Here is a 20751-nt window from a genome sequence, read left to right as displayed (position 1 = left end):
TTTGTATATGACATAATTACGTTTCGTTTACGTGTCAAAATTTTATATACATTATGATACAGACAAAAATATTGAGAATAGAATATTATTTAACACGTTTTAAGTGTAGGTATCCAATATTTCTCCTGACTCGAGAATCGTATCTTTTTACAGTCACACCCAGAAGGCTTTATTTTCGTGTTGCCTGGATTCACATTATCATGAAAACAACCAATAACAATAGACAAGACTAACATAAAAATTGTGAGATAATCGAAATAGATATCTAGGTCTTATTTAAATAATACAAAATAATTTATTGAAATAGTTTTAGTGTAGCTATGGATATTTTAATGCATTACATTAATTAAACAAATTCAACAATATACCTATTAAGGTTTTTGAATTACTACATTTCATGGTGTATGAAGAGCATTTTCAGTATGGTTGTATTGGTAACCATATAACTATCAATATTTCTCGCGTTAGCCACATTATGTATATTGTCTGTCCATAAACATTGGTGGCCTACTAAGTTAACGTGTTGTGATTTTAAGTTGGTTATTTCAATGTATAAAAAATATTTATTTTAATCTTTTAGGTGGCATTTATGCACATGCATTTTTTAGATAGTGCATCGAGAAAAATACAATGATTTATAATGTCTCTAGTCGATAATTAATATGTTAAATCATTCTAACTGAAATCAATCTACGTTTTAGTAAACAGTATATTTTTATATAAATTAAAATTACGTAGGTTTTTGTTTAATTTGAAACACTCCTTGCAAAATTTAGATTGTGCCATGAGACGCCACTGAGTGTTAATAGACAGTAATAGAATTGTAGATTAATTCAAACAGAAATCACACGTAAAATCCCGAAATTATGCTACAGTATTAATAATTTTTAATTTTAATAATTCTGGTACTTTTCTAAATAAGAAGCGAGCGCCTCCTGAACGACGATGAAACCGGGACATACTGGTCTATATAGTGACATTTATATAGATATTTCATTAATATAAAGGTTAAATTATAGGTAACAATATCCACGTAATATTGAAGTGCACCGGTGGTTGGTGGTCAATTATGCAATGGTTGGTACATTATGACCGATGCTTAATACCGTGAAAAATCCCGCGAAAATCACGGTCCGTGACCTCCGGAGTGCTTCGCGAACAGGTAGTGTTTATTTTAATGGTCACACACAGACGGATCTTAATATAACTCTCAAGTAAAAACGTCGGTTCCATGATAAAACAGAACAATGACAAAATAGAACATGACAAAACAGAACGTGACAAAACAGAACATGACAAAACAGAACAGTGACAAAACAGAACAACGATAAATATAACTATGAACTTTCAGGAAAAATATAAATTTAATATTGAAATTGTCCTATCTCTATTATATTGATAGATTTTTAATAGCACAGATTTTCAATACGCCATAATAAATCAAATTGTATACCTAATTTCTACATTCCTAATCGCTAGAAAGTCTCAAATAAACGGGACTTTGCCGGCAAGCTTAGGGTATCTCATCTTAATCAATATAATATGTTCAAAATGATTGGGTGACTAGGTACAACGAAATAATGACCTAACCTAACCTAAGCTAACCTAACCTAACTTAACCTAACCTAACCTAAATATATTCCACACAAATTAATGTTTCATTTTTCTTCTGGCTGTTCTGTTTTGTCACTGTTCTGTTTTGTCATGTTCTGTTTTGTCCGGTCATATAAAATACACTGAATTTGTGTGTTCATAAACCTACTACGATGTACTGATTTTTGATACATAGGGTTTGGCGCTGCAGTCTGTATGGGCTACGTTGAAATTCGGTTGCCAAAAACTACATCGATATAGGTATAGTATGGTTATGAATGTTATGACTATGATATTGATGAATATTAATGCTTTACATCCATATTGTCAACGTGAAGATCTCTTTATTTAGATTGTCCCACAGTTTTGTAATAGCTTTTTATATTAAGCATTTTTTAAATTTTGCTGGAACGACCTAAAACTCTCAAACGAGGGACTCACAGCTATTTCGAAACCAAAATTTGCCGCCAGTCCAGCGTTTGCATTCTGAATAGTGGTGTTTTACGGCAGTATGGCCAGGATGGCCGCGCGGCTTAAGCGTTGGCCTGTTACTTCGTGGGTCCCAGGTTCGAATCCTGGGTCTGGCAAATACACATATTGTTTTTCCATGTATGAGTCAGAGTATGGACCTAATAGGTTGAGCAAGTGGCTGACATCCATTTCTCGTAAAAATAAAATCTGTTAATACAAACTTCCACTCTGTGGAGGCCCATATGACCCTATTAGGATCGGACATGAAATAATAATAATAATAAAATAAATGTATTCCTTATCTCCCGTGTGCACTTTTAACTTAGAGTCGTATAAATTTAGTCAAATCGCACTTGAGTGCACGGAGAACTTAGTCTTGGGTAACTGGTCCTCAATAGCGAAGAGTGGAGGTAGGCTGTTAAGATCAGCCATAAATAGTGAATATTAAACTTTGTTTGTCATAAGTACCTAGGTATTTGTTTTTATTGAACTAATACTACAATTTACAGATGGTGTTGGTTAGTTTTTAAAAATCAATTAAACCCTACCTTACCAAACATAATAGTTTTGGTATACTTCGGGCGATACGAGTGCTGAGACATTCCCAGTCAAAGAAAAATACTAATGATTTACACCAAACGTAGAGTTCTGTGATACGCCCGATTAAGACCGGGCGTAGTTTGGTGGGGCCATTCAATTTAATGATAAATAGGGTTTGATAAGATGCAGCCCGTATCTTCGGGCTGGATCTCTGTCTCTCTCTTTGGGGTTGTAATATAAAACAGTTCATATTATATTATGACAGCTCAGTTTTTTGATTAACATTAATTTGCCTTAATACGTAGATTTATCAGGACAGCAATCATTTTCAAATCGTACATATTATGGCACAGCTAGACGAACTGTGATACTGTCGGAAACAGCAGACGAATCAAGTTTACTGTTACTGTATATTTAATTAAAAAGCTTAATTACAATAATAACAATTGTTCGTTGTACACTTCACTTTTCCCATATCCAATACTCAACTAATGCGATGCGTTGGGAATAAAAGCGAACCCATAAATTATGTATTTTACAACAATTGGTGTCATTGAATTCACCTGTATTACGCAACAATAAAATATTATACCTACCTAACATCTATCTAAAGCAGAGGTTCCCAACCGATTCTAAAGTGATACTGTAAATCTAAAATAATAATATCCGTCTATACAAAAGGCAATAAATACTCTTCTGTCAATACGATTGTCACAGTGGCGCGTTTGGTGACGTAGAGGTCCAACGAACTGATTGATTTTGATGCCCCCTACGATAAAGAATGAACAATCTAATTTTAATTTTCCAAATAAATCGAAGCATTCAAGCAGTTTTTATTTTGTATAAATTATACAAACGTGGTTTAATTGAAACAGTCTCCTTTCTTACAAATCGTAATGCATAAGTACACACTTACAGCATAATATCTACCAATTTAATATTCAGAAAATAGTTTTCGTGAATTTATATTTACAATCGAACAGACCAGAAGTAGGTATGTGAATTTTCTTAATGCAGGTATATTTAAACCAAAACCTTCTATATATATATCAATTAATTATATAAGAGTGGCAGGTTTTAACTCTTAGGAGCCCCCTTTCAAATTTTCTCACGAATCGATTAGAGAAATACGCCTTTGGATGGTCACTATAATAATATCACAAAAAAATAATTTTAGCTCTCTCAAGCATCGACCCATGCATAAAATATGTCCTATTAAACAAGCGCAGGTATCTTATTAAATGAATTGCTTATCAATTACGTGATCTGCCGATCTTTGGTTTCGTCGGGAGTGTCATCACGATTATTCCATGGAGGAAAGGGAAATGTATGATTTGGGATGCCACTGTAGTAGAAACACTCAAGGCTTCTCACTTGAGTAAATCAGTTGAATCATCAGATTCCGCAGTTATTTTGCTGTCGAACAATAGAAACAATAGAATATTGGACCCTGGGGACCCTCTGATTTAAAGTCCGGTGACTGAGATCGGTCGTCACTTGACTGATAAAATAGGTGAGTAATATTTAACTGAGTACCTGAGACAGCTAATTCGCATAGAAATCCAAAGAGGTAATGCAGTCGCTATTTTGTGTATCTTTGTGGCATCTAGGGAACTGGACGAGATATTTTATATACTAGAGGAAATCTAGAATATCAATAGTTTTATAAATATTAGTTTATATATAAGTACCTATGTTTATGGAAATTAGGCTTTTTAGTTTTAGGAATTTTAGGTTTATGTTATGAGTATTACACAAAAATTGTAAATTAGTTACTTAAATGTTACATGTGACATACTCTGACGTATATATTACATAATATTAAAAAAACACCGTTACATACTCAAAAAAAAATCATCTGGGTTATTTAAAGCAGAGTGTAGGAGCAGTGGAGCAATGGCGTTTGACGCGGATCAGGAGCGGAGCCGAAGCACCGAAAATTTGTAGTGCTCCACTGCTCCGGATGTTTTTTTTTATTATTAAATTTAAATGTCCTAAAATACAATGAAAATAGTATATTTTGACACTTTGCAACACTGGAATTATTTGAAATATGGCAACACTGCCGAGTGATAAATAACCTTACTTTTTTGACAGACGAGGCAAATAATGAGAGACGATTTGCTGCCGACAATTTTGTTTAATAGAATTAATAATGAAAATGACGATTATTTTAAAATTACTTTTTTTTTAACATTACAAATGTTGTATAGGTACATCGGAAGAAATAAAAGCCCGAATAACCGCTGCAAATAAATCGTACTTCTCATTGCTGCCCATATTCAAATCCAGAAATGTCCACAGAAAAACTAAGACGCGGCTCTATAAAACCGTCATACGCACAATCGTTGCATACGGGTGCGAGTCATGGACGCTAAATGTGAAAGCAGCTGAAATGGTGGATTGCTTTGAGAGAAAGATCCTTAGGCGGATATACGGACCCATGAATGATGGTGGGGAGTGGAGAATTAGGTACAACACGGAACTATACCGCTTATACCAAGATTCAAAACTCTCCAAATTCATAAAACTCCAGAGGCTAAACTGGGCAGGCCATGTCCAGCGCATGCCTGAGTCACGGATACTGAAGAAGATCCTCGAAGGAAACCCAGGAGGGAAAAGGCCAGTGGGAAAGCCACGCACACGATGGGGTGATAATGTTACAAAAGATGCCAACCAGATACTAAAAATCAGGAACTGGAAAAAACGTGCGGAGGACCGTTCCGGCTGGAGGACAGCGGTGGAGGAGGCCAGGGCTCGACTTGAGCTGTAGCGCCATCGAAGAAAAAGTATAGGTACATCTAATATTTATTAAAACTTTTTACCCGGAGCGGAGCTGGAGTGGAGCAACTCAAAAAATAATGACACTAATTTATTAGTTTAAAAAAAGTCTTCAGTACGCTGCATTAAAAAAAAAATGTTGGGAAGCACTGCGCTGGAGAAACGGTCAATGTTAATCAATCAATGAACTTAAAATTAGGGTCCCGTTATACGATTAATATCGTTCACTTCACCGGTGAACCATACATAATTAAGGAGCTTGTCAAAATTGGGGCGTTCTGCAGTGAGAATTATTCTCGATTTCTTCTTTATCAATTTACCAAAAATCAATTCTTACACGTGATTCTAGTAGTCAATATCTAAATATACTGATTCACCATATATTATTATAACAGATAAATTATATTCAAACATGTTTTTCTCAAAATTTATAATTCCTTTATTGACTTTATGGTTGCTGGATTGTTTAAGAATGAATAAAAAGAAAAAATCACTTCTGTAACGATTTGAATATGCCGTAAACTCGAATAATTTGATGATATTATAAAAATATTATTCATGATTACAGAAAACACCTTTTTTGTATTATTGTATCGTGGTTCTATCTCATAAGCATTCACCACCATGGCTTTTCGTGAATTCTATCTTCTCACGTACACGAATCACAAAAGAAACTGTGTTCCTCGTGTTATGTATACGAGAAAAGTCTCAGCATCCAGTCTAGATCATAAATAATAATTGTCAATGAAAAAAACCGACGTCGAAAATATGAACTAACCTATTATCACACAATAAATTTTGTTTAATTATAATTCTACGAATCTGCTTACGCTACAATGAATGTAGAGTTATATCACTTATGTCATCTATTTGTATTTATAAATTTCGGTGATGTAACATTTTGTGTGTTGGCTTTGAATATTATTTTGTGTTCATTTTTAAGGCAAAACAAAAGTCACGCTTTGTGCATGGCAAATGTAATTAAAGATAATAAAATTCAAATTGTATGCAGGTGTCCGGTCAGATAGCAACTCTATAAAACCATGTATATTGTTGTGAAGCAGAAACACATAGATAGCTGGAATAGTCTAATCCTCGATACAGGATTGGCAAACTCCATTGAATCACCGTGCTGAAGAGTTTTAGCTAATAGCGGAAAAAGAAGCTTCGAATCCTAATACAATATACAAGAAAAACCAACAAAAATGATGGTAAGTCGTTTTTCCCACTTCACTTGACTTCACTAAATACCAACTAAATTTAGATAATACATCGACATTTGCAACTTACATCCTCTGGACACAACGTGTATTTTGTCATGTACACTGTACAACGTCATTATATTCTAATAACCTACATATTTTGAAAAAAAAACCGAGGGTTAAGTTCTTTTTCCTTTATACAGTCGATATAAATCAATCGATGATTCATAAAACTGAAAATATGTATTATTATAATAAAATAAAAATAAAGGTTTCGTGGTTTAGATATATTTAAAGAAATATAATGGTATTTCATAAAAAATACGTTATAAGTATTATTTTGAAAGTTTAATAAATAATAAATCTGTAATATTAGAGAAATAATTTTGTATCCCAGAGAAATTTAGTCTGTGATATATAAAATATTGCTGGAAATGAGTTAAGTACAGCTTTTGTACATAATATAAAGAAAAATATTTCAGAACTTGACGCAGAACAGCGATATACTTGAAGTCAAATTGCCACATCGACATCGGTAGATAATTTAAAAGATACAAAATATTTAAGAATGTAGCATTCTTTTTTATTGAAAATACACAATTTTGAAAAGCTCCTGTAATATATTTGTTTGAAAAATCCTAGAAAAATCTTAAACCGAATAGGATTCGAGTATACATAAGATTTTTTTAAATGTTTTATTTATTTTTCCATAAAGAATGTGTTTTATATAACTAATTCTTATTAATTAGGTAATAGTTACTAACATTAATAAATATAATTAATGAAAAATAATTTGAAGTATTTAGGCAACCATGAGTAGACATAGGCTGTGTTAGAAAAATACAATATTAACTCGTATTAATTTTTATTATACCTACTGAAAACTGACTAATGAAATTAATAGAAGGCGCAGGTTCCTAACCAATCGCACTCACCTTTCAAAAATGTTGCTATATCATATTGTCCGGCAGTGTAAATTAAAAATGCAAAATCACAGACGAAATCAGGGGGGTGCATAATTAACCAAAATGGATATAAAACAGTATTACATGAAGGTTGATTTCATATACCGTTTTCTATTTTTACGGTATTATTAATGAATATCTAGAGGTTGTCCAGATACTTTGGAGGATTTTTATTTAATTGAGGCCAAAATTATAGTAGGTACCTACGTAATATAATAAAGTTAACGTAATCATTTTTATTTTAGTCATAATGTGAAATTTGACTTTGACTTACCAATGTTAAATAATGTAGCTTTATGTAAAAGTGAATTACTTAAAGGCGTGAATCAAATGGACGCTTACAGAACGACTTTTTTGTTACCGGGCAACACCAGTTTTGTTGTTGTTGATATTTTAAATATTACAAAAAAGAAAAATGATAAAATTTAACAATACATGGACAAATATTTACGAGAGTATAAACTGTCAATATATGTGTACATGTGTACCTATTTTTATTAGGGCGGATTGGTGGCTTGAGACTAGATTTAGATTTTTAGTCTTTTTTTTTAGTCAATTGTAGCCAAATTATATTACACATATAACAAAGTTTGTTTTATTCTTCCTACAGTGTTACGGGTTCAAATGATCACAGGATTAAATTAAGACTGTAGAGGTGTGACTTCGAAAAGAGACCCATAGATGGCGCGGCCCATTGGCTAGCCGCCGCAAGCGCTATGTTGACGGATTAGGATTTAACTCCGTAATTTTATCTCTCACACTTTTAGCCAGTCAGCTTAGTCTGATTAGCTCTTACCCTTTTGATCATACAGGTCCTCTATTTTGAAACTAAGTATCTCGCACTATCGATATTCGTTTATTTATAGCAATGACATTAATATATGGACGAATCATCTGGGGAAAAAAATGACACTCACTTCACGGGTCTGCCGAATGGCATAATCTGTTCTAACGCCATTACAATAAAGGTGATATTGCTATAAATTCCCGATGCGTGATATCGCATAATGGAAATTGCGTGACGTCTACCTATACATGTGCGAATGGCGCTATGCGCGAATTTACTTGCTACCTACTGTACTGAGTGCGTTGTCCATTAATAATGTTATTGATTTATATTTATAGTGATAAGTGTGGTTTCTAGTTGTCAAATGTATACCTGAACTGAACTAATCATTTGGAAAGTTCATCTGATTATTTGGTCGAGCGAGTCATCTCATATTGATAATATGTTTTCGTGTACCGTTTGAAGAATTCTCTGTTATTGTTGATTAATCTCCATGAACTCTGAATAAATACTAAACCGGAAGTGTTTATATTTTATAAATAATACACATACTGTAATACCTGTTCTTAAATCAATATAATATAATTATTTATATATAATTTAGATCTACGGCATAGACTCAAGTTGTTAACCGAATAACTATCAACAGATTCTAGTAAATTTATATAGCTGCACATTATATTAAGTTCATAATGTTCCTTCGGCAATATAGTTAGGTGCATAATAATTTACATATTTTCTTAAATATGTAGGTATAATAATAGACATTTTCAATCATGAATCGCTTGCAGTTTTAGTTTCTAATATGTTTATCTTCAGAACTATATATTACAAATAAGAAAATAATGAAAAATGGTCATATATGAATGCTTCCTCACATGTAGGTAATACGAAGATGTATTATTATTATCTTTGCCAGTAATTTTTACACACTATTTAGCATCGAGAGCAGTTATATGAGAATGCGACTAATTAGGCATTAAACTTGAACAGCTGAAGTTTGATTGAGTGATTAATTTAATTACATACATAATAAATGTATTATACTATAATATATGTTTATAGCAGTGGCGAGGACGTACTTGCAAATGATTATTTAAGAGCGAACATAAGTGAAACGGCAAATAATTTTCAACAGTATGTGGAACGAAATTTCGCAGTCGTCGCCAATCGGAGACTGACGACGTCGCTATAGGATTTGTTTCCCATTGTCGTATATTTTAATATCAGTAGATGTATCAATCATTCTTTCTATACTGTATGATTGCAACATTATCTAAGAATAGATTCGAAGAATAGTATACTGGTATAAATCATTAAATGCACAGAAAATGCGTTTTATTTACAAGTACTCACTGTGGATATTCGGGAAATTTTTAGCGCTCTCTCAGAATAATGGATATTTGGGACAAAACATGGACGTTCGGGATTTAAGACCGTAGCGTATTGCTGCACGGCCCACGGATTACTGAGTGGTCAAAAAGTACGCGCCTCAAATGTTCTATTTATTTACACGATAATTGTTAATAATTACCTCTACCATTTAAATACTAAATGATCGTAATTACCCAAGTTCGTATGTAATAATAACATGCGGCAATCGCTTTTTCGGTTTTTTTCCGGATTAAGTAATAAAATAGTTTTTAAGTAATTAACTATTTTTTTATTGAACGAATAATTCACAAGATTTACGAATGTACCATTCTAATAATTGAACATACTTATATAATTTTTTTTAAATCACTTCTGGGAAAATATATTATAAGGCATCTACTACTTCAATTACTAACCGACGTCACGGTCATTTCTCCAATATTTTATGATGGTACTTACTCGTACTTGCTAACAATTTTATATGAATACTTTTTCCAAAAAAAAAAAATTCTATTTATATATATCTGTATATTATTATATCTATATATTTCTATAATTGACAATTAAACTTATTACAAACCACCAAATAAATATTATATATTTACTATTGTAAGGAATAACAACACAAAATAATAGCATGTATAAATTAATTACCATTGGCTGCTAATATTAGGTAGGTACTAATATCCTAAGTATATAATATCCACCAAATAAATAGTTACTAACATACATATAAAATTAAATTAACTATCAGCGTATTCAAAAATAAATAATAGCATCGCCTTTATTTTCATAGAAATACCTAGATTAAAAGTAAAATAAAGACAAACAATGTTAGATTAATAATAATTTGAAATAATAATTATTTTTTACGTCATAGTAGTTGCCGGGTCATACTGTAGAATTCATATAACCGTTGGGATTTTGTGTCATTTATCAAAACAAAATGCAGTTATTTAGGTTAAAATACTCACTTCCACAACTCTACTGTAAGTTCAGGGCGAACTGGTGATGTATCAGCTATGAATGATCTCTTCAAATTTGATGAATTCACTATTAAAACAATAGTAACGTTAAAAACAATACCAATAAGACGAAATTTGAAAGAAGTCTCCGGACGGCCGAAAAATATGAAAGTGGGCGTGATTGTTTTAGAGCTAGACAGCGTGAATGTGGGAGCGAGATGCACGGCGTGAGCGCGGTTTTATTGGCTAAAGTCATATTCGGGAAATAAACACTCAGCCAGAGATATATTTCGACCGAAATTAACTTGGATATTCAGGTACGAATAGTTGGACATTCGGGAGAACAAACACCACGGAGTAATTGTAACTTAACATGGCGTATTCGGGTTTTTTTAAAAAAATATCTCTGATCCTAGATAAAAATATAATGTTTTTATAAATGATTTCGGTAGAGTTCGATAAAAGAAATTGAACTGCATTAAAATGTCGATTTCGACAAAAATGGATATTCGGGAAACAAATCCTATAGCGACGTGACAGTCGAGGTGTGAGCATGTCAATTTGTTTTGTGATGGCGTCGGAGGAATATATTCTTAAATCGTGTAAAGATGACTAAAAAACTTTACGTATGTACTTGAAAAAGAAAACATGTCAATGAATATACTATTATATTACAAATATAATAATAAACATAACATTAAAAGGACGCATGTTGAATTTTTATGACAAATTATATTTCGTTCGGCTCGCGTCATTTGCACAATCCGCGCTTCGCCTAGTCACGATCTTTTTAGACCATGCCTCAGCTGAAGTATAGGCTTAAGGTTTACCTTGAAATATGTATTAACTAATAGTAAAAAATAATATTTGCTTGTGTCTTTATCTATTTTATATAAGGCAGTAAAACATCTTAAAATTAAAGAAACCTAACGATTATCGCGGTCAACAAAAATAATATAAACAATTCTATGGTTGAACAAGCTTATGGTATACATGAAAAATAAAACTGTATATTTGAAGCGAAAGGTGTGATAATATGATAATAATTATAATCTAACACTGGCGGTTTTATCTTTCTGTTACATTGTCTACGGCTCTCGTGATGCAGTACGTAAGGCGCTGGCTTTCACGCGGGAGCTCCGGGTTCGGTTCCGGTGAGGTCACAATATATTTATGTGATTTTCTCAAATACTGGGTGTTTGTAAATGCTCCATTTATATTTATGCGGACGTGAAGATCTCTTCACATAGTTTCTTCGTCCGTATTGTTTTAGCTTTGTTCTGTTACTTCTCCGCGCCTTTCTCTCCCATGGCACTTTTTTTATTAAATTACGTCTTTTAGTAAACTCAGTCAAAGCTTACTTGAGAACGTAACGATTTCAGTCTTGGGTCGGTCCTGAGACACTCCCAGGCATAAACAACTGCTTATGCTTCATATTCAAACGTAGGGCCTAGTGATATGGTCGATTAAGACCGAGTGTGGTGCGGGGCACTTGGTTTGGAGGGTTCATGTTTGTGTCGTTCCATTTATATTGCTAAATACACTACTGTCATTTGGCCTTTTGGCCTGTTGTAGTGTTATAAAAAATAAATATCTACATATGTAAATATATATATTTTTTAAATTAAAAAAAAACAATATTATCTGTGTATATTTTGATTTGTTCGCTTTTTTCCAGATCTTCTTGGCCAGTCTCCTATCAGCAGGTATTATTCACCACTGGTTTATAGATTTACATAATATAATGCGTAGGTATTATACACACAAAGCGATCATGGTTACAAAGACTTGTGGATACTAAACAATATTATCGTTTAACGTGAAAGTTTCATACATTTCTCCTTGTATACCAATATATATCTGTAAATTTCCCTATAAGAAAATATGACGATTTTTATAATGCCAATATTATCACAACTTGCAATAAATTCAGGAATAGGCACGTCATATTCGACTGTCAGGTATAACTGAACCATGCAGATGCTAAAAAGTGTAAGTCAGTATGGAAATAGTTTGACATACACCATTTAGTTTCTAAACAATTCAAACTGATAATGAAACACTATGTCGGGAGTACTGCTTTAATAACATGATGATGCGGGTGAGAAATTATCACATAACTGTTGCAGAGATCCTTAGACTGTTAATTTAATTAATAAATAAATAATTTTATTATAAGTAGCTAATTTTTAATTCGGATTTTTTTTATTTCTAATAAAGGAGTACGATAAAATATTATGTAGACAGTAAATAACATATTATGGCAGGCATTTTGACAGTAATATTTTATGTATTATTATTTATGTATTATTTTTAAATTCTGATGGATTTAAGTTTTATACTATTCAATTTGATTACCCAAATTACTCAAATTATTACTAAAATGTAATAGACAAAACTTAAATCCATTAGAATTTAAATTTGAATTCCATCAAGTAGGTATCTTCGGTTGATAGTATTAATATTATTATATTTTTGTCAAAGTTGACATTTTGCATGGGTATATTGTTAATTAATATCGCATATTCTACATTGCAATATTGGTTTATTTGATCAAAAGATCTGATACTTGAATTATTAAGGACATCGAATTCGTCTTAGCAGGATATTTAACCCGGTCGCACATTGACAATCGACGCGACTGGGATACGGTCATAAATCAAAACCGAGCGCAATATTGCAACTCTCTTCCATGTGCACAGGCGAGGCCATACCGGTACCGTGACGTCACGTGGCTAGTCGAAACGAATGAAAAAACAGCTTGTACATATCTGCCTTCCGTGAAATTTTATTATTGTACCTGCCCTGCGCCCCGTAAAATTTGTTTCACGCGACTATCAGATGTTTTTTTCTACCAAAAATGTCCCACCGACGTGAGGTTATATGCGGCATTACATTAAATGACGTTTGTTTTGTGAATGAAAATAAACTCATATCGATAAATTCGTAGCGTCGCAGTCGAGACGAGTTTGAATGTGCGTCCGGGCTTACAAATATTAAAGGCAAAATTTGCCTATATGCATAATTATTCATGAACGCATGTTAAATGAGTGAAGATTTTTTTAATTATTAAAAAAAAAATCTTAAATAAAAAAAAAACAAAAATAAGTTCCTAAAATATTTTATATATTAAGTAAGTATATTATTCAAAATAATGTAATATATAATTAGATTAGTTTGTGGCTTTTCGACAAAGTTGGTAATTTCTTGTTGGTAATTGCCAGCATTGTAATCATAGATAATATGCACAAATTCGGGGGTTTAGGATCACAGCGGCCTATCTACAATAGCACAGTTTTGAGATAAACGCAAATGGAGAATTTGCTACTATGAAATTCATTAAATAAAGCACACTTTACTCAGTTATATCTTGTAAATGGATGTACGATGTAGAGCTTTGTGTCACCAATAAATATGATTACGGCATTATCGAAACCATAGTTAATTAAAAAGATGCATTTTACAACGTTAGTTTTTCTTAGGTCGTATTCTTATTTGTCCGGTGGTTGTTTGTCCGGTACAAATCTTGCAATCAATTTTTAACTAACTTCCCGACTAGATAGACATTTGAAACTTTTAGAATATATCAGAACACGATGCCAATGCATTTTTTTAATACTTTTAGCCATCTTTAAGTAGAATTGAATTCATTTCTAGTTAATTCTGTTTTGTATGAAAAGTTATTTCGATACCATTATTGTTTGCTAGGGGGTCCTAGCAACTAAATTATTATTAATATATACGTGCGTTACTATGGAAATCAATATGGAATGACATTTCATTATTTAGTATTTCTATCAAGTACAATTTTTTTGATCGTTTAAGCTAGTCAAGTCAAGTTTATATGATTCAACAGAAAATTTAAAAACGTTGTACTTATATAAAAAGTTCTTTTTATCTTGTAATTATTTGTAGTTAGGTTAGATTAGGTTATCCCGAATAAGATACCGAATTGTAATTGCTATTATTGTGATAGTAATTTTGTAAGTATTGCCAGAATATTTAAATGTTCCTATAAAAGAAATTGTATTTACATATTATATTTAGAGTCGGAATGTAGATTCGATGAAAACATCACATTTGAAATAATTACTAATCCTTATTTTACTTCGTCACCAATTGTAGATGCATTAAAAAAATATTTCGCTTTCAACAGTTAAATTACAGTCACAATTTTAATGTTAGCACAAAATATAATTTTATAAACACATCAGATATATCATAATAACATAAATGAAAAATTAACAAGATAATTGGTTTGCATAAATTAAGCAATTGGAAAGCAGATACTCATGGATTTTGTGTTTGTTGACACAAATAAATTTAAAAAATATATATAAGGTAGGCGCATGCGTTATTGGTTATAATTTAATAAAATATTTGTTCTAGATTGTATTTAACATAAGGATTGTTAGGAACATCTGATCTAATAATACGAGGAAGGCATGATATAAGAAAAACTTAAGGCTGATGACCCCGAACTTCACTTTGTTACTGCACGAACAATTAAACAGGGTAGCCTAGATAGGTATTAATACCTGTTTATATCTCTTCCATAGCCTTTATTCATTGTTGAGTTAAAAAATACTTCGCTAAAATAGATTATTAGCTATGTGCGAAACGAATTTCGGAATGTATAATGTATTATTACATATTATCATTTTATTTGACGATTTTCAGTCTAATTTGAAAAGAAAGATGTTGAAAAAACCTTCTTTTATCTATAGAGATGGAGCTAAAATGTATAAAATTGAAGCAAAAATGAACCAAGTTAGATAAAGGGAGTCCTGGTACTAGATTAATTATACATAAAAAAAATTAAGTGCATTTTTAACCTGCCGCAGGTTTAAATTCGCGACCTACGTCTTCATAATATTTATAGCCCAGAATAGATTAATAAATATAATTCCGATAAGGATAAGGTATACCCCAATATTAATACACTACATTTTGACGCAGGGTTTTGAATGTGTGATTATCCTGCGAAAATGAACCACACATTATATAGTGCGTGTTGAAACATTCAAATACACCAATACTAAATGAGCGTCAGTGCATAAAACGAGCAGTTGTCAGAACGAAGGACAACCGTAATCTTGACACGTGTTTAAATTTATCCCATATTCTTCAACACTCGAGATCGGTTGCCTGTTTCTCCATACCCGTTAGGTATTTCAGTTCTCATTATTTGTAAGTTCCCTGGGACCAACTTCCTGATTTATGCAAAGACAGCCGATCTACGCACTAGGCCATCGTAGATGGTGAACTTAACGCTCATTATTTAAAAAACATGTTTACTATTGATATTGAATACATTCATATCAACTAGTTTGTATATACAAGCAAATATCTACATACCATAACTATGTAAGCAGACGGCAGAGTCATATTGTATTTTCATTAGATTGACGCGTTATGGGAAAAGAGACTTCACCGCACGGGTAGACTTGAAACCCGCCCAAATACAATAATAATTACTTACCTTATTAATTGAATATAATTTTTCAATGCTCAAAAATGATGCGCAGTTTTAGTTTTAAACATTATTTTGAAGTCTATGACAGATTAACAACACAAATGAAAGTAGCGTTGCTGTCATTCGAATTACGCACTGAAAAAATGTTATTAACTAAATTATACACGTACCTATCAGGCATATGTATTATAATATTATATTGTGGTGGTTCCTTGAACCAATAGGAAACAATTTGCATAACACGAAAATGATTTACCCGACGGTTTAAGAATACCTTCATTATGGATGCGTGGATAACTTTTTTATTATTAATTAATAAGTCTGAAAATAATACCTACCTACTTTTATATACGCAAATATTTATATATTTATGTATTAAAAGTATTAATACCATTAATTTAGTATATAGTACATGCCTTTAGCAAAGTTTACACAGATTTGATGGATACCTACACATGTTCTTATAGTTCGTAAGCATTCGGAGTCATTCATTGGTCAGCCGGCAGTGGCGAAGGGCGTAGGTAGGCTGTTAAGATCCGACACAATGAAAACCAATACGCATGACTGACAAAGTTTAATGTGATTTACTATATAGTACAGGCCTTTAGCAAAATTTACACAGATTTGATGGATACCTACACATGTTCTTATAGTTCGTAAGCATTCGGAGTCATTCATTTGTCAGCCGGCAGCGGCAAAGGGTGGAGGTAGGTTGTTAAGATCCAACACGATGAAAACCAATACGCATGACTGACAAAGCTTAATGTGCACTATTTATGTCGAATCTTAACAGCCGACCTCTACCCTTCGCCACTGGGTCAGTGTATTATTAAACGGTATGCAGCAAACGAGGTATCGCTTAATTAGTATGGAGGGGTTTTCAGCCTGTTAGATTATGTATCGCGTTTGACCAAACTGAAGATGGGCAATGTACCTACAAATTACGTTTGTAAGAACGTCTCCATGAGCACAGCGATAATAACAAACCTCATTGGTTGATAAAAAAACGTACGTTTTCTTATGCCAGGCGTGCGAGTATTTTTGAATATGTAGAAATGTGTAAATATAGATTCCTATGCCCACATCCGGATAACATTAGAAATTCAACCGGTGTACGGCATGGATTTCAGCGGCGTGTTTGTTTGTATGGAATAATTTGCATACAGATTCAAGTGAAATGCTTCGATAAATTAAAAAATTACAATTTAGTCTTCGAATTAATCTTATCACGTTTTTACTGTCGGATGTCGTGAGTGGTACACTGTCACCACTGTGCCAATGCGGACAACAAGGTCACAACTTACAAACAGATGCGACCAACCAATGGCACACGCGCTGAATTTAATCTGCTTGAATTGAAAGTCTCAAGTAGTTTTTTTGCCTCATAAATGCATTTATTTGCTCGTGCCGGTATAGAGAATAATTTAAAGAAATATGCACTGAACCATGATCAGAGGAACGAATACAAAATCACATTGCTTTACATAGTTCTTACCAGAGCTTCCTTAAGGGCGGCCGCCCCACACCAAAAGTTTTAAATAATTAATTATTTTTTTGTACAAGGTAGTTGAGAGAGTCATTTACATACTCACATTTATGGAAATATTGAAAAATTTGTTCGATTACAGTTTTTATGTGAAGTGTGCAGTTAATTATATTCCTTTATTTGTCTTTAATTTTCTTTATGGCCAAAATTAAATATTTTGTGTAGTGCTCTCGTATTATTTTGTTGTTTAGTGTTTCGTGAGGTGTTTGGAAGTCGATGTTGTGATTATAATTATTGTCTATACTCTACACAGCTCATTGCTCTTTTTATAGTATTGGGCAGTCGTTAATGACATGCCAAACAGTTTGTAATGTGTAGCCGTCACATGGAAAGCAATCATCGTTTCTCGATTGAAATCATTTTAGATAGGCTTTTAGTACTCCGTGGCCTGTTAGTATATGTGAGTTATAGTTATTGATGGAAAATAATAGTGCAATATACTATACATAAAAAGGTTTTGTATTTTCGTTGAGGTCTCTATGAGCATGAGACAAAAAAAATGAAGTATTGATTGATTGATGAATGTAATAGTATATTGTATATTATAATAAACTTATATGGTATTCACCAACAAGTAATTTTAAATAATTAAATTTGGTTAAATAAAAGAATACTTACTACGCCAAAAATAAGCAGGTACAACTATAAACGTATTAGTCGTATGTAGTTTTTTATGCGACACAATATAAAATAATTTGGTGTTCGTATTTTGAAAAAGACTACGCATCACTGACCATCAGAATGTAACATTGACATATTATAGAAACGAAAAACATTGTCGAGTCCGTGTTAATTTTTGATTGTTTGCTGTAATTCGATATGGGCATTAAAAATTGAAAAACATCCGTTCAATATACAATTGGAATAAATACACAATACTAGACAAACTAACCTATAAATATGACAGGTATCCTGTTTTTGTTTGTATTATATTGTTAACAATATTATGCGTTCTATTTGTTTTTGTCAATAGTGCCGGGCACTACAAACGAAAAGAAAGAAGTTGATGGAAAATTATTCACAGTAAGAGTTTTAAAATACTTAACTAGTTTCAATACATATTTCTCGTTGAAAGTTTTCTAAATTTGATAATATAGGTAGCAATGAAAAATGTATGAAAATCACCAAACGAATGGTAGCATGGAATATAAATGACTTCTACCTTATACCGTTTCTAAGACCTAAGATTTACAAAACAATCGTCCATATAGTGGTACCATACGGAGTTGAATTTTGGACAAGTTACTGGATAGGTTCAAAAGAATGACTGCGAATTATGAAAATCATCTATGGACCTGTGAATGGAATGACAAACTGTATAATCTATACAAGAATCCTTGACTCTCCATATCATGGCCCCCACAAGGGGGGGGGGCTGACAGGGCTCTAGCCTGGGGGCCCGGGCTCTGGGGAGGCCCGTGGTGACGGGTTGACAAAATACATTCAGAAATTTGCCTATAGTCTTAACATTATAAAGTTTCACAACATTCTTTATATTATAACGGTTCTGTAAAGCGTCCCACTGCCTTTAACCCTAGCGATGGGTAGGGGGCCCGCCAAAGATTATGACCTTGGGGCCCGCTTCAAGATGTGGGGGCCATGCTCTATATGTATAATATTACTATAATTGATATGGCATATTTACAACGATTGAATGACTCGTGAATGCCAAAGAAGATGCTTGATTGATATCGTGGAGTGAATATGTTTATTGAAAACTGAGACTTTGCACTAAGTACCTACATAATTGGAGGGGAGCAGCGGAAACGGAGTCCACAGTTTGTGATGTAGCACAGTTTAAGAAGAAGAAAAGGTTTGATAGTAAAACTCTAACAAATGGTTTGATATAACTACGGACATACACCGTGCCAAAAAAGCATCGCACAATGTTTTCAATGGTATACACACTGACGTTTTGGATGTGTCATAATATCTGCACTTCTAATAATTTATGGAATTTATTATTTTAATGAATCTAAAATTCTGTTTAAATGCTTACGATTTTTATATAATATACTATAATTTGTATGAACTGTGGAGGTTACTATAAACAAATCTGCAATGCAAAACAACTCATTAAACTTAAGTTCATTCAATCAATAATGTTAGTAGTATTTTTTCAAAATTAATTTTCATTAAGTATATTTTTATTATAATGCCAATGTTTGAAAAAAAAACAATGTGTGAAAAATAATCTATTTACAATATACTTGTTGGCCGGAAGGGTTGTTTTCTAACTGCATAGTAAGTATTTGCTACCTAATTTGATTAAATTATACGACTAAAATAGTACCTACACTAGCGGCGTAAGCGTCGGCTTATAACGTCATGGGTCCCAGGTTCGAATCCTGTGTCTGGGAAATACACATACTTACTTTTTTTTTTAAATTTGTATTTGAGTCATAGTAGTAGGTTAAGAAAGTGGCTGACATCCATTTCTAGTAAAAACAAAAATCTGTTAATACAAACCTCTAGTCTACTCTGTGGATTCTCATATTATGATCTTCATAAATCGAACATGGTCAAAAAAATGGTCAAGCTTTAAGACGGAACATTGTGTGTTGATTTAAATAATTTGTAGGATAAAACTCAAATCAATATTATAAAAATTACTCACCAAGTAACAGTCGATAGGCTTCTCGCGGGACCTGGCGTACGCCCTTTGCAGCTCCGTTTGCTTGAGAGCATGCGCAATATGAAGGGCGCTAGCGTCGAATCTTCCATATTGGTGATGGGCAACGGACGCGACGATCGGAGGAGGTTCATCTCTTGGACTGCGTGGTCCGTTTTGACTGGAGTTGCCATTCGTGTGTCCTCTGTGGCCATTTCCTGGTGAAAAAAATATATAATTTAATATACTTTTCATAAAAGTTTTAAAAAATAGCTGAAGTTATTGTTAACTATATTACGACTCGAATTCGGTAGATGATACTGTTACCAATACACGCTAAGTCATGAAATATTATGGAGAGTTAAGGCTTTCGTGGTGTGATTGTTATGATGTATTGTCCAAATTCTTTAAACTCCAGGGACATATAAATGCTTACGTCC

General features: G+C 32.7%; 1 protein-coding gene across 6 annotated transcripts in view; it reads right to left on the bottom strand.

Annotated features, from left to right (window-relative positions):
• Hil (peptidase hillarin) overlaps positions 1 to 20751 on the bottom strand; it is a 154623-nt gene that overhangs the window by 59905 nt on the left and 73967 nt on the right. For all 6 annotated transcript variants that reach the window (XM_085943378.1, XM_085943377.1, XM_085943376.1 and 3 more), the window contains exon 4: positions 20318 to 20529. In XM_085943378.1, coding sequence (XP_085799504.1) covers positions 20318 to 20529 — 212 coding nt within the window. The remainder of the gene's footprint in view (positions 1 to 20317; positions 20530 to 20751) is intronic.

The sequence above is a fragment of the Rhyacophila brunnea genome, unplaced genomic scaffold (genome assembly GCF_057557595.1).
Source record: "Rhyacophila brunnea isolate RB1 unplaced genomic scaffold, BYU_Rbru_1.0 scaffold_16, whole genome shotgun sequence".
Classification (NCBI taxonomy): domain Eukaryota; kingdom Metazoa; phylum Arthropoda; class Insecta; order Trichoptera; family Rhyacophilidae; genus Rhyacophila; species Rhyacophila brunnea.
Note: the sequence above shows the minus strand (reverse complement) of the source record. Positions and strands in the feature narration are given on the sequence as shown.